The sequence below is a fragment of the Musa acuminata genome, chromosome BXJ1-11, assembly GCF_036884655.1.
Source record: "Musa acuminata AAA Group cultivar baxijiao chromosome BXJ1-11, Cavendish_Baxijiao_AAA, whole genome shotgun sequence".
Lineage (NCBI taxonomy): Eukaryota > Viridiplantae > Streptophyta > Magnoliopsida > Zingiberales > Musaceae > Musa > Musa acuminata.
This window is the reverse complement of record NC_088337.1, coordinates 22504611-22517790: the sequence shown is the minus strand read 5'-3', so window position 1 is coordinate 22517790 and position 13180 is coordinate 22504611. Positions and strand designations below refer to the sequence as shown.

The 13180-nt window shown below is 45.0% G+C and overlaps 2 protein-coding genes and 1 long non-coding RNA gene across 3 annotated transcripts; 1 reads left to right on the top strand and 2 right to left on the bottom strand.

Annotated features, from left to right (window-relative positions):
• Positions 1-318: 318 nt before the first annotated feature.
• LOC108951695 (uncharacterized) lies at positions 319-1595 on the bottom strand. Its single transcript, XR_001976223.2, has 2 exons — positions 774-1595; positions 319-667 (listed from the first exon to the last, which is right to left on the bottom strand). It is a non-coding gene; the product is annotated as an uncharacterized LOC108951695 (long non-coding RNA).
• Positions 1596-2237: 642 nt separating this feature from the next.
• LOC135597277 (pollen-specific leucine-rich repeat extensin-like protein 3) lies at positions 2238-5524 on the top strand. Its single transcript, XM_065090024.1, has one exon. It carries the CDS (start codon positions 2315-2317, stop codon positions 5306-5308), a length of 2994 nt encoding a protein of 997 aa, XP_064946096.1. The 5' UTR covers positions 2238-2314; the 3' UTR covers positions 5309-5524.
• Positions 5525-6305: 781 nt separating this feature from the next.
• LOC103971492 (rapid alkalinization factor-like) lies at positions 6306-6668 on the bottom strand. Its single transcript, XM_065088491.1, has one exon. It carries the CDS (start codon positions 6666-6668, stop codon positions 6306-6308), a length of 363 nt encoding a protein of 120 aa, XP_064944563.1.
• Positions 6669-13180: the final 6512 nt, after the last annotated feature.

Here is a 13180-nt window from a genome sequence, read left to right as displayed (position 1 = left end):
CCCTCATTTCTAGAATAGCTGATTGCCATGGCTCACGCCTCCTTCCATGTCCCATTCTCTTTTACAAAGTTACACTATTGTGGATCTCGCCTCGTCTCTCGGTTCTCTTCTTGGGCAACAGGTAGTTAGTTGCATAGGCTGTTGTTTCTTTAATATTTCCTAGTTTTTTTTTAGACCTCGTTCCATTTTCCCACCCCTCCTCGTTAGACTCCCCACTGTTTCTAGAATCTATAGCGAATTGCCAGCACAAGGATGATACCATAAATCAGAGAAATAAACCTTCCAACCCAAACACAATTTATATATGCACCCCTTAACTGGAAACAATTTTACTTCCTTTTTTATCTTTCACTAAATGGAAGCGTACAATTGAGTATCGAACAGGTAAAACACATCCAACATCCCATGCAAAAGAAACTAAAGAAACCTGATGTAAAAAATCTGATCACGCGCAATCCAAAGTGCGATTGTATACGGTGGGGGGTCGAAGGAGTTACAAGCACTTTGAAATCATCAAATTCCTGCAATAGTGTATGCGTCCTGATCCTGAGTCCAGCATATAGAACAAAAAGGATACAAAGGAATGCAAGATCAACACCTTGAGGACATCAACAGAAAGTTCCATCAGTTGCAGCCTCCTTAAAGACTCCGACAAGACAGCATCAGACTGCGAAGAAGCATCAGCAAGCTCAAGCTTAATGGTACTCCACGACCAATTTACATTCTCTGGATCATAATGCAATATCAAATCGATGAAAAACCACACAAATTACCTCATCATGTTGGTTTCCGAGAATATCTTTGATCCTCATGACCTCTCCAACGATCCGGCCCTCCTCTTCGATATCCTCGGTGAGTGCCTCCGCCTCGTCATTCGTCTAGTTGCTCACCGCCCCGTTCAAGGACTCGGGCCCGTCGGTACCGCTGTCCGCCTTGCTCTCCTTCTCTCCGAGCCTCCTCATGCTGCCGTCCCCCTCGGCCCCTCTCAGCTCGACGCGGTCAGAGCCGAAGCACCGCGGCAGCAGCGCAGCGAAGAGCTTCTCAACGATCTTATCCCACCAGGATCGCTTGCTCGATGACCTCGAAGATGTCGGAGTTGGCGCTTCGGAAGAACTTCCTCCAGTAATCGACCCACCCGGACGAGCTCGCCATGGCGACAACGGCGAAGAACGACCCGGCGTATACGAGGCCAAATCCGTCTCACCAGAGCGGTCCGCGTTAGAAATCGACTCCAAGAACGAATCTTGGCCGCAGGCTCCGAGACCGGTGACCGAAAAAACTAATGGGGCACAAATCTTTTCGCCGATCAACGGCGGTTCCGATGGGCACAACCGAGACCACGCGAAAAAGACAACGGAAAGATCCGACCTTTCCGACAATCCACATACAGTGCCAATCAATCCGACCCTCCAGAACTCAAAATTAGAGATTAGGGTAATGACAACCGGTCCGATTTGTTCCCGTACCAAAGGAGACCAGAACCCGATTTGTTCCCGGCGGCGAGCGGTGCAGGAGAGGCGGCTGTGGAGCGGTGCAAGAGCGGCGGCGGTCGAGAGCGGTGTAGGTCGAGCGGGGTAGGTTGGAAAGAGGAGAACAAAAGAAATGTTTCGGCGAGAAAAATATATATATATATTTAATAATTAAAAAAATAAAATTACGTTTTTATCCTCTTCTCTTTTTTTTACATGATTTTTTCCGTCAATAAAAAAATTTCAATATTATTTTTTAATCACAAGAATCGAAATACTAATGATAATTAACTATATGAAATTATCTATAATTACCTCTTAACTTTTCGATGGATGTTTGTGCTGCAAGAAAAAACACAACATTCTGCAGGCGTATGATGCCCATGTATGGCAACCGAATTTATTTGTGTAATGCTAAATGTATATTTTGTGTCGAGAAAAGAGTCCACTGCGTATATGCACACGTGTGTGTATATCAGAATTTTTAATGCCATGATACTGGTATAGATACGTGTATAAATCAGACGCTACACGATATATGCAGATGCTTGTGTTGACTAACATGATGAATGGATAAATCGACAACGACGCCCGTCCGATTCGACGTTGCTAAAGATGGACTCCGCAAAAGCATGCTTACTTGTCATCCGTCCATTTCTGCGTCCATTTGTCTTCTCGCCACAGAACAAGGAGAGCCGCTCGCGACCAACACTGCTCCTCCCTCTATAACTGTCAACCAAACCCCCTTCCCCTCAACCCTCCATTTCATTCCCTTATTAGCAAGCAGCAGCAGCAGCAGCAGCAGCCCTGGAGGCGGTGGCGTTCCCCCTCTCCACCTGCCCGATATGGAGGCCTCTGCCCCCTCCCTCCTCCTCCTCCTCCTCCTCTTCCTCCTCCTCTTTGCGTCTTCTCTTTCGCGCCCTTCTTCGGCCCTCTCTTCTGACGCCGGAGCCGCCTCCACCGCGCGCCGCCAGCTCCTGGCCCTCATCGAGAATGGAATCCTCCCCGACGACTTCGAGTTCGACATCGAGATCGGAGTCCGCATCGCCAATCCGCGCCTCCGCCGCGCCTACATCGCCCTCCGAGCCTGGAGGAGCGCCATCTACTCCGATCCTTTCAACTACACCGGCAACTGGCAGGGCCCCGACGTGTGCACCTACAACGGCGTCTTCTGCTCCCCAGCCCCCGACGAGCCTTCGCTCAACGTCGTCGCTGGCGTCGACCTTAACGGCGCCGATATTGCCGGCCACCTCCCCCCGGAGCTTGGCCTCCTGACCGACGCTGCGCTCTTCCACATCAACTCCAATCGCTTCTGCGGCACCATCCCCAAGAGCTTCTCCCGCCTCGTCATCCTCCGCGAGCTCGACGCCAGCAACAACCGGTTCGTCGGCCCTTTCCCGCGCGTCGTTCTTGGCCTCCCCTCCCTCACATACCTCGACCTTCGGTTCAATGACTTCGAGGGTGCTCTGCCACCGGAGCTCTTCGACAAGGAGCTCGACGCCATTTTCTTGAACGACAACCGCTTCAGCTCTGGCATCCCTGACAACTTCGGCAACTCCAAGGCCTCCGTCGTCGTGCTCGCCAACAACAAGCTCGGCGGGTGCATTCCGGCCAGCGTCGGAAACATGGGAACCACCCTCAACGAGCTCATCCTTCTGAACAATGGGCTCGTGGGGTGCTTGCCGCCGGAGATGGGGATGTTGGGCAACGCGACGGTGGTGGACGCCAGCTGGAACTCTCTCACCGGCGAGCTCTCTAAGAGCTTCCAGGGGCTGAGCAAGGTGGAGCAGTTGGATCTGTCGCATAACGTCCTCATGGGTGTGCTTCCGGGGAGGCTCTGCCAATTACCGAGCCTCGCCAACTTCACGGTCTCGTACAACTTCTTCACAGGCGAGGCTGAGGAGTGCGTGCCGTCATCAACGAAGTCGGAGCTGGTGGTCGATGACAGGAGCAATTGCCTCGCGAAGAGACCGAGACAGAAGTCGAACAGGTTGTGTGCGCCGGTGGTGAGCCGCTCTGTCGATTGTGGCCGTTTCAAATGTGGATCTTCTCCGAACAAACCCACTTCGTCTCCTGCGAAACCATCTCCGAGGCAGAAGACAACATCGCCGCCGCCGAAGTCGAAGCCACCTGTTCGTTCACCACCTCCGTTGGTCCACTCACTTCCACCGCCAACTCCAGTCTCCTCGCCGCCACCGCCGCAACAGAAAAAATCTCCCGCCAGACCAGTGCATTCATCACCACCACCACCATCGTCCTCGGAGTCACCGGTTAAGCGAGTTCGCTCCCCGCCACCCCCAGTCAAGACTCCAAAGTCATCGCCACTACCAACGCATTCACCACCTCCTTCAGTTCGCTCACCATCTCCAAGTTCCTCACCACCACCTCCTCCAGTTCACTCATCACCCCATCCGAATTCCTCACGGCCACCATCACCATCACCGCCTGTCTATTCACCACCTCCACCGATTTATTCACCACTACCTCCGCTGATTCATTCACCACCGCCACCAACCCATTCAGCACCTCCACCATCCCAGCACTCTTCACTACCTCCGGTTTCCTCACCAACATCTCCAGTCCATTCACCACCCCTACGTGTTCAGTCACCACCACCGCCATCACCACCAGCTGCATCACCTCCGTCACCACCAGTGCACTCATCACCTCCGCCACGACCGGCGCACTCACCACCACCACCAACTGCATCACTTCCGCCACCACCAGTACACTCTCCATCGCCACCACTAGCGCACTCACCACTGCTGCCACCGGCGCGCTCACCATCGCCTCTGCCACCACTAATGTACTCACCACCACCACCATCACCACCAGCTGCATCACCTCCGTCACCACCAGTGCACTCATCACCTCCGCCACCACCAGCGCACTCACCACCACCACCAACTGCATCACTTCCGCCACCACCAGAACACTCTCCATCGCCACCACTAGCGCACTCACCACCGCCGCCACCGGCGCGGTCACCATCGCCTCTGCCACCACTAATGCACTCACCACCACCACCATCACCACCAGCTGCATCACCTCCGTCACCGCCAGTGCACTCATCACCTCCGCCACCACCAGCGCACTCACCACCACCACCAACTGCATCACTTCCGCCACCACCAGTACACTCTCCATCGCCACCACTAGCGCACTCACCACAGCCGCCACCGGCGCGCTCACCATCGCCTCTGCCACCACTAATGCACTCACCACCACCACCAACTGCATCGCCTCCGCCACCGGCAGCGCACTCACGACCACCACCGACAATTGCATCGCCTCCGCCACCAGTAGCGCACTCATCACCACCAGTAATTGCATCGCCTCTGCCACAACTAGTGCACTCACCACCACCAGTAATTGCATCGCCTCCGCCACCACTAGTGCGCTCACCGCAGCCACCAACTGCATCGCCTCGGCCACCACCAGTGCACTCACCGCCGCCACCAACTGCTCCGCCTCCCCCACCACAATTGCACTCACCAACACCACCAGCGCATTCATCACCGCCACCTGTTCGGTCACCACCGCCACCACTAGTGCTCTCACCACCGCAACCAGTTGCATCGCCTCCACCACCTCCAATTACCTCGTCTCCACCACCACCACCAGCACACTCACCGCCAACTCCACCACAAGTGCACCCATCGCCACCTCCAACCCCTTCACAACCCAAAGGCTTCTCCGCATCACCACCGATCTCATCTCCTCATCAAGCTCCTCCGTCTCCACCACCAACACCTCCAACCGACAACGACGTCCTTCCACCAGTCGGCGGATTGAGCTATTCATCGCCGCCGCCCCCCATCTATCCGGGATACAATTAGCCATACCTCGATATCTTCTAGTGCACCCAAATCTGTAGAGCATAGCGGCGCAAAAGAGGAGGCGCGACAGGCAGCAGCATGGAAACCATCTCATCGTCTTCATGCAAAGGAATTGCCAGCCTACGTATCTGCTCTTCCCTTCTGCGACCATTTCATATGTTCCTTTAATTGTAGGTAGATGGATTTTTACAATGCCGTCCTCGACCTCCTCTTTTACATGCGTTACTTCGTTAGACTCAATTGTTTGTGAGATCGATGACACTTGATCTACTGCTCTTCCTGATATATGCAATAATTGATGGTAGGCAAAACTCAAATAGAAGAAGAAGAAGAAGAAGAAGAAGAAGAAGAAGAAGAAGAAGAAAAAGATACAGCGGCGAGTTCATCATGATCATGTTGAGATCAACGCGACAAGAGGCGCTCTCGTGATTGCCTGAGTTGGAGGGAGGGTAGATTGGCTTGATGAAGTGTGCCAAAGAGGGACAATCAAATAATGGATTCATAAGAAATAAATAAATAAATTTCCATGGAGAAACTAAAAACTTTGAATTTTGCAATTGTAGATTTGGCTTAATTCCCAAATAACATGGTTTAGACCATGAAAGCACATACAAACAGAGCATCGATCCATAAAATTGTAGATTTGGTTTTTCAAGGAAAATGGCCAATGATAGCAAAATTGTTTACACAAACCAGGAAAAACTTCAATTTCTTACAACACTAATATATTTATTGACATAATAAAATCATAATAAAAGATATTCTTTTGAAAAAAGAGAAAATGGTTTTACATAAATAATAATAATATTATTATAAACATTCTATTTTTTGAACACAAATCACGCGAGAAACAATATTTTATGTGGACGATACGACAGCATCATCATCATCATCAATTCATTCGAATCTCGAAACGGAAAACTGCCACCGAAGACAGATACAAAATTAGTCTTTTTTCTGTGTTGGAGACGGAGAGCGAGGTCAGAGAGAGCTCCGTTCAGCTCCGACACCGTGTGATGGCGGAGCAGCTGCGGACGTAGGGGTTCACCTCGGCGCCGGGGCGGCAGTTGTAGTAGGAGGCGCCGCGGCTCGAGCAGGGGACGCTGTCCCGGCGAAGGGCGTTGTAGCTGATGTATATGGAGGTGGCGAGGACGCGGCGGCTCGCCTCGGACCCAAGGTCGAACTCACAGCCGGCGAGGCACTCCGCGATGGTTCCGCGGCAGCCGGAGAGGGAAGGGTTCCAGCCCAGGGGCAGCTGACCCTCCACTCCTTTTCCCCTCTCCCCTCCGGCAACGGTGATGAAGAGGAGGAAGATGAGCGTAACGGTGAGCAAAGGGAATGCCTTCGTTGGTCTCGCCATGTGTTGGTTGCTTCGTCTTACTTCTCCCCCTATTCCCCTCTCTAAGAGAAAAGAAACAAGGAAGAGAACTCTATCGCTCGCTCGCTCTCTCTCGCTCTCTCTCTCTCTCTCTGGTCCTAATATATATACATATATATTGTAAATAGTAATAATGGAAATAAAAAAAACAATTTTTGAAAAAATGAATTCATAGTGATATTTTAAAATAGTTTTTATAATTTTTAATTTTATTGGAGGATGGAAGGAAATAGGAACAGCATGATTATACTTTGATTGCAAATATTGAGTTTGGATGCTGAATATTAAATTTGACTATGAAGAGCTTGAAAATTGGTGAAAACAATTGAGTTTGATTGGTATAAATTTTCAACCAATTTTTTTACTGATAATTTTTTCTTAAAGGAACAGATCAAATGAAAACTGAAGACCGAGACAGGTGAAGAATAATTAATGGTTACATCAATTGAGATTGCATCCACACACACATTCCAACATCATGCAGGCCACCTTCACTTTGTAGTAGTCCACCACTCTTTGGGGATATAACGTGACTATATGCTGAGATAGTCAAACTTCTTGTTTGCAGTCCACCTTATGATCATTTTATTCATTTATTTTTAAATTTTCTGTTTGCAGTTATCATCATCGTTCTATTTATTCATTTCTCCCATCACTCAAAGTTCAATCATTATAAACGATTAGATTGAATACACATCAAATTATAATTTTATATGAGGGGCTTTATTAATTTGTATGGTGTAGAAGTATTAAAAGAACATATGGAGAGAACATCGCAAACCTATGGCCATGGAGACTTCCTGACTTTGCTTCTTTTATTTCTCTCTCCCTAAATATCCTTCGATCCTCGGCTCCTTTTTTTTTTTTTTTTTTTTTCGAGGGTAAAACTATTATTTTTTTTTAAGGGATGAGGAAGCAATGAGCAAGGACTTTTACTATTGTTGAAGGATAGTCCAAAAAAAATTCTTGTCATCTCCAAGATCAATGCTCAACCAATTCAAATTGTCCATGAATCAAGCATGAATCCATATATTTATTGACCATATATGTAAGTACTATTTTCTCGATTAGTGTTGAGTCATAAAAATTGCTTTTCTTCATTGTTATCATTTCTTTATGATGATATGAATATAATTTTATCTATAGTCACTTCTTTTTATTTTTTATTTTTAGTATTTGTTGGGAAGAAACCTGTTAAAGCGGAATATTCTTTTCCGTCTTTGTGTATCAAAATGGGTTCCTCATCAAAATACCAACTTGATATCCAAATAAAAATATCAACCAGCACAGCATAAACAATAGAGCAAAAATCAACCACACAGTGAGACCAAATCTTTTTAACGTGGAAAACCCAATGTGGGAAAAATCACGGGACCGTAGTCCACCTCAAACTTCCACTATCAATAATAATAATAACAGGTTTACAGTAGGTCTTCTCTAGAATAACTAGAGGATCAGAATAACATCAAGATCATAAATCTTGGCTCAAGAATAGCATATCTTCATCGTATAGGATGGATCTCCTCGAAAGAGAATTCTAGGTCTCACAAAATAGATATCACAGGAAAATACTTTAGAGAGGATAAACTGCAGATCAACACCGTTAAGATTGTAGAGTTTGCTGCAAGGATTCTTCACAAAAAATTTGGGCTGAAACTGACAATGTTTAGCCACCGATCGTCAAGCAAAAAACTCAGAAACATAATCTTTCTCTCTCTATTTCTCTCTCCTCTTTTCTCTGCATGCCGCCGCACGCTGCACGCTGCAATCTCACTACGCACACCTCACCAAACCCTATCTCTCTTGATTTCTTTGATTTGGGCTCATGGCCCAAATTTGTCCAAGCCCACATATGGGTTGGACCCAACAATTCTCCCCCTCCAGCTCATATGGTGGGCTGTACTAAGCCCGCTCTTCGCCTACATGCTTCAAGCTTCTCCTTAGACAAAGACTTTGTCAACATTGTTAGGATCGAGAGCACTAAGAGGGGGGGGGGTGAATTAGAGCAGCGGAAATCTTTCAGCGATTTAAAAATGAAAGCTGCGTTCGTTCGATAAAAATGATTTCGATGTAAAAGCCGATTTTAAGATTACTTAAGATTAAGTGCAATTTTACTTCTAAACGCAATTTACGTTTAAACCCAGTTTGCGTCTAAGCGCAGTTTACGTCTAAACGCAGTTTGCGTCTAAACATAATTTACGTCTAAATGCAGTTTGCATCTAAACGCAGTTTTACGTCTAAACGCAGATTTACGTCTAAACGCAGATTTACGTCTAAACGTAGATTTACGTCTGAACTCAGTTTACGTCTAAAACGCAGTTTTACGTCTAAACGTAGTTTGCGTCTAAATGTAGTTTTACGTCTAAACACAGATTTACGTCTAAACGCAGATTTACGTCTAAACTTAGTTTACGTCTAAAACGTCTAAACACAGTTTGGACAGTTTTACGTCTAAACGCAATTTTACGTCTAGACGCAATTTCAAAGGGATCTGAACTTAGAAACTCGTTCGTAAAAGCGCAGAAGACAGTTTTGCAGAATCAAGGCGTAAACGTAAACTGCAATGTAAATATCGTACGAAAACACTGGTTTACGTTTGAAAACAGATTCGGAAAGATCAGCACTTAGAAACTTGTTCGTGAAGATGCAGAAGACAGTTTTGCAGAATCAAAACGTAAACGTAAACTGTAATGTACGAAAACACCGATTTACGTCTGAATGCAGATTCGGAAGGAACAACACTTAAAAACTTGTTCGTAAAAGCGCAGAGAGCAGTAGTTATGAAGGAGGTTTGCAGTAATGATAAAGTGCTCAAAATAAATGCAAACCAGAGATTTAGAGTGGTTCGGTCAGTCTTGACCTACTCCACTTTTGGCTTCCTCCACCGACGAGGTCACCGACGTCAACTAGAGGCCTTCCTTCAATAGGCGAAGGCCAACTGCCCTTTTACAGTTTCTCTCCTTTTGACAGGCTCAGGAGACAACCTTTACAGACCTTTCTCTCCTCACTTTACAACTCAAAACTTGAAGAACAGAAGGAGGAGACTTAAAGGATTTACAACACTTTTGAGCTCTTAGAATCACAGAAAAGATCAAGATTTCGGTGTAGGTCTGTATCTTTTCAGTGCTGAATGGGTGGGGTATTTATAGGCCCCAACCCAATTCAAATTTCGAGCTCAAAACGATCAAATCCCGAAATTTCGGGATCAGGCGGTTGCACCTCTTGACTGGAGAGGTTGCACCGCCTGGCAGAGCTCGAAGACCGAGCTCAGGCGGTGCCACCTCTCTGTCAGGGAGGTTGCACCGCCCAGTCTCGCTCGGAGACTGAGCCCCAGGCGGTGCCACCTCCTGGCTGGGGCGGTTGCACCTCCCAGTCTCGCTGGGAGACATAGCCTGGGCGGTGCTACCTCCTGGCTGGGGCGGTGCCACCTCTTTCACTATTTCAGCTCACTTGGTTTGGCTCCAAACTTGGCCCAAACCAGTCCGAACTTGGGTCTAATTGGCCCCTACTTGGGTTATAGGATTAACACCTAATCCTAACCCTAATTAATGTGCTAACTATGATTTTAAAGACATTTTATAAGCTATTACAAAGTCCGCAAGTCAAGACTTCTTCTAGCGAGCTTTCGGCAAACTTCCGGCGGTCTTCCGATGAACTCTCGGAAACCATTCTGCGGACTCCTGGCAAGCTCCTAGACTTCACGATTTGTTCTTAGCGAGTTCCAACGAGCTTCTTCGGCAAGCTCCGATCTTTCTCGGCGAGCTCCGCGAACTCCCAACGAACCTTCCGACGAGCTTCCGAAAAACCCTTCGGCAAGCTCCCAACTCATTCTCGGCTAGTTCCGGTAGCATTCCCGACGAACCTTCGGACTTCCGTCGAACACTCGAACTTGCAACAAATCCTTCGCGCTTGACTTCGACACTTTGCTTCGCTTTATGTCTTCATCGTTATCATAGCTAATCCTGCACAATTAAAGCAAAACTTCGATCGAGACAATTAATCCTAAGCAATTAACTAAGTTGTCCGGCATGTCATTGGTCCCTCGACGCTTCGTCCGATTCTTCGGCGCATCGTCCTTTCCTACAGCCTATTGCCTAATCGGCTAGTTGACTCCGCAACTCCGATATCCTTGGCACAATACCCGCTCTTCTTGGCCTGATGCCCGAGTCCACGGCCCGAAGCCTTCTGTCGATACGTCGACCGATCCACCGCCCCGACGTCCAATCTTCTGACATGTTCCTCCGGCACAACATGATGTTCCTGCTTTAATTGTCTCATCCTGATCGAAGCACCCTGCGTCACTCAAAACGCAGATTAAATCATAAACATATATCAAGTAGTTTCATCATCAAAATACGAGATTCAACAATCTCCCCCTTTTTGATGATGACAACCACTTGATGACGGAGTTAAACTTAACTCCTGGAGTTTAAACAAACTCCCCCTATCAATATGCCATATTGATAGGACCTTGAATTCAACCTGAATTCAAGTCATTGCAATATTCATCATGAATACTTGCAACACGTCAACATGAACATATGCATAAACTTATGCATCACATGTCATGTCATCAACATACTTTCATCAACATACTTCTCCCCCTTTGTCATCAACAAAAAGGAGAAGTATCACAATCAAGTGTTTGTGATATTGGTTCAACTCATTGCATGAAAAACATATTATCAAGTTTTATCATCATGCAGTTTTGAAGCCAGAAAATTTAGCAAATGTTACATCATGCTTAGAATATTCAGGCTATCAAGTTTTAGATATGCAAGTTTTACAGCATACAAGATAGCACTTTTAGAACATGCAAGCCAGCAGTTTTGAGATGTTCAAGAAAGCAACTCTTGCTTCTTGAGATATGCAAATTTGTCAAGTTTTGCTAGATGTGCAAGTTAGCATTTTTGCCTCTTGAGATAGGCAAGATAGCACATATGCTTCTTTTGAGATAGCAACTTTTCGCTTCTCTTTAGACTACAAGCTAGCAATTTTTACGATATACAAGTTTCGCAATATACAAGCTAGCAAAAACTTCGAAAGCAAATGCAAGATAACTTTCTATTGTAATGTGCAGGTTGCAAGTCTTGCTTCTTGAGATATTCAAGATAGTGATTTTCAAGAAGACAATTTTTGCTTCTTGAAATAAGCAAGTTAGCAATCAAGTTTTTGCATCTTCTTGACTTGTGCAAGCTAGCTATCTCCCCCTTTGTCATTGTCAAAAAGAAAGGAAGAATACAGTTTTGTAGTTCTTTTTCCTTTTACAAAGATTTCAAAATCATGACAAAGGATGAATAATCAAGTTATGAATGTCAAGACAATTTTTCATCATGAATATTTTATCATTGCATGCATCGTTATCATAGGTTGAAGTATTACATGCATAATTTCATATCATCATTCATAATTACATTAATGTTTCAATATAGCAATTTCTTCTCAAAGTGTGTAACTTAGCACTCATAGCATTTTAAATCATGATTTACATCATATGCAACACATCACATCATAATTAGAAAGCACAAGTATTGCATGCATAATTGCACATCATAAATGTTTCATATCATGATGGTATCAATTTTGTCAAATTATATCCTACCATGCATGATCAAAACTTCTCCCCATTTTATCATTGAAAACAAGAAGAAAGTAGGGGGTAGAGCATAAAAGTGTTAAATATTTCAATATCATAGATCAAGTCATGATTCGTGATTCATCATAAAGCAAATTAATTTTCAATCATCATATAAGGCATTTAAAGAATTTTTTGAAACATAGAAGAATGATTAATTTAAGCATGTAATGTTTCAATCAAAATCAAGTCATGAATACCAATACTTTCATATTGTGAGTATCAATTCATGAATACCAAAAGATATTATTTGTGATTTCAATTTTGCAAGATCATGATTTTAATAATTATTCTCTTTAGCAAAGAATCACAAAAGCACTTTATTTTTGCATAAGAAATCTCATTATATTATGATTTATAAATTCTTTTTCTGCACATGAATCATAGGAGATATGTATGTGAAACAAATCTTTGCAAGCAAAGACACTATCATTCATATTTCAAGATGGAATTTATAAGCAGGAATCATTTCATCAAATCCATTTTAGAAAAATATTTTTCATAAGTGTATGAGAAAATCCGATTGTTAGGATACCAATTGTTAAGTAAATCCGAAAATGAAATTAGTACTTTCATGCATTCGGATAAGATTTTGCTATAGATTTTCAAGTTCAATTATGAAGATAAAACATGCTCATGATCATAAAAATTTATGTATCCAAAACATATAATTTCCAACATGTTATAGTGTAAAATCATCATGGCAATTAAGTGTTTTGAACATTGAATCAAGAATGTCCGAAAAATAATCTTAACACGTTCATGCATTCGAGCACATTTTTGCCATAGTTTTTCAAGTATAGTCATGAGAATAACACATGCTTATCATCGGCTTAAAATCTCATGCATAAAATTGTTA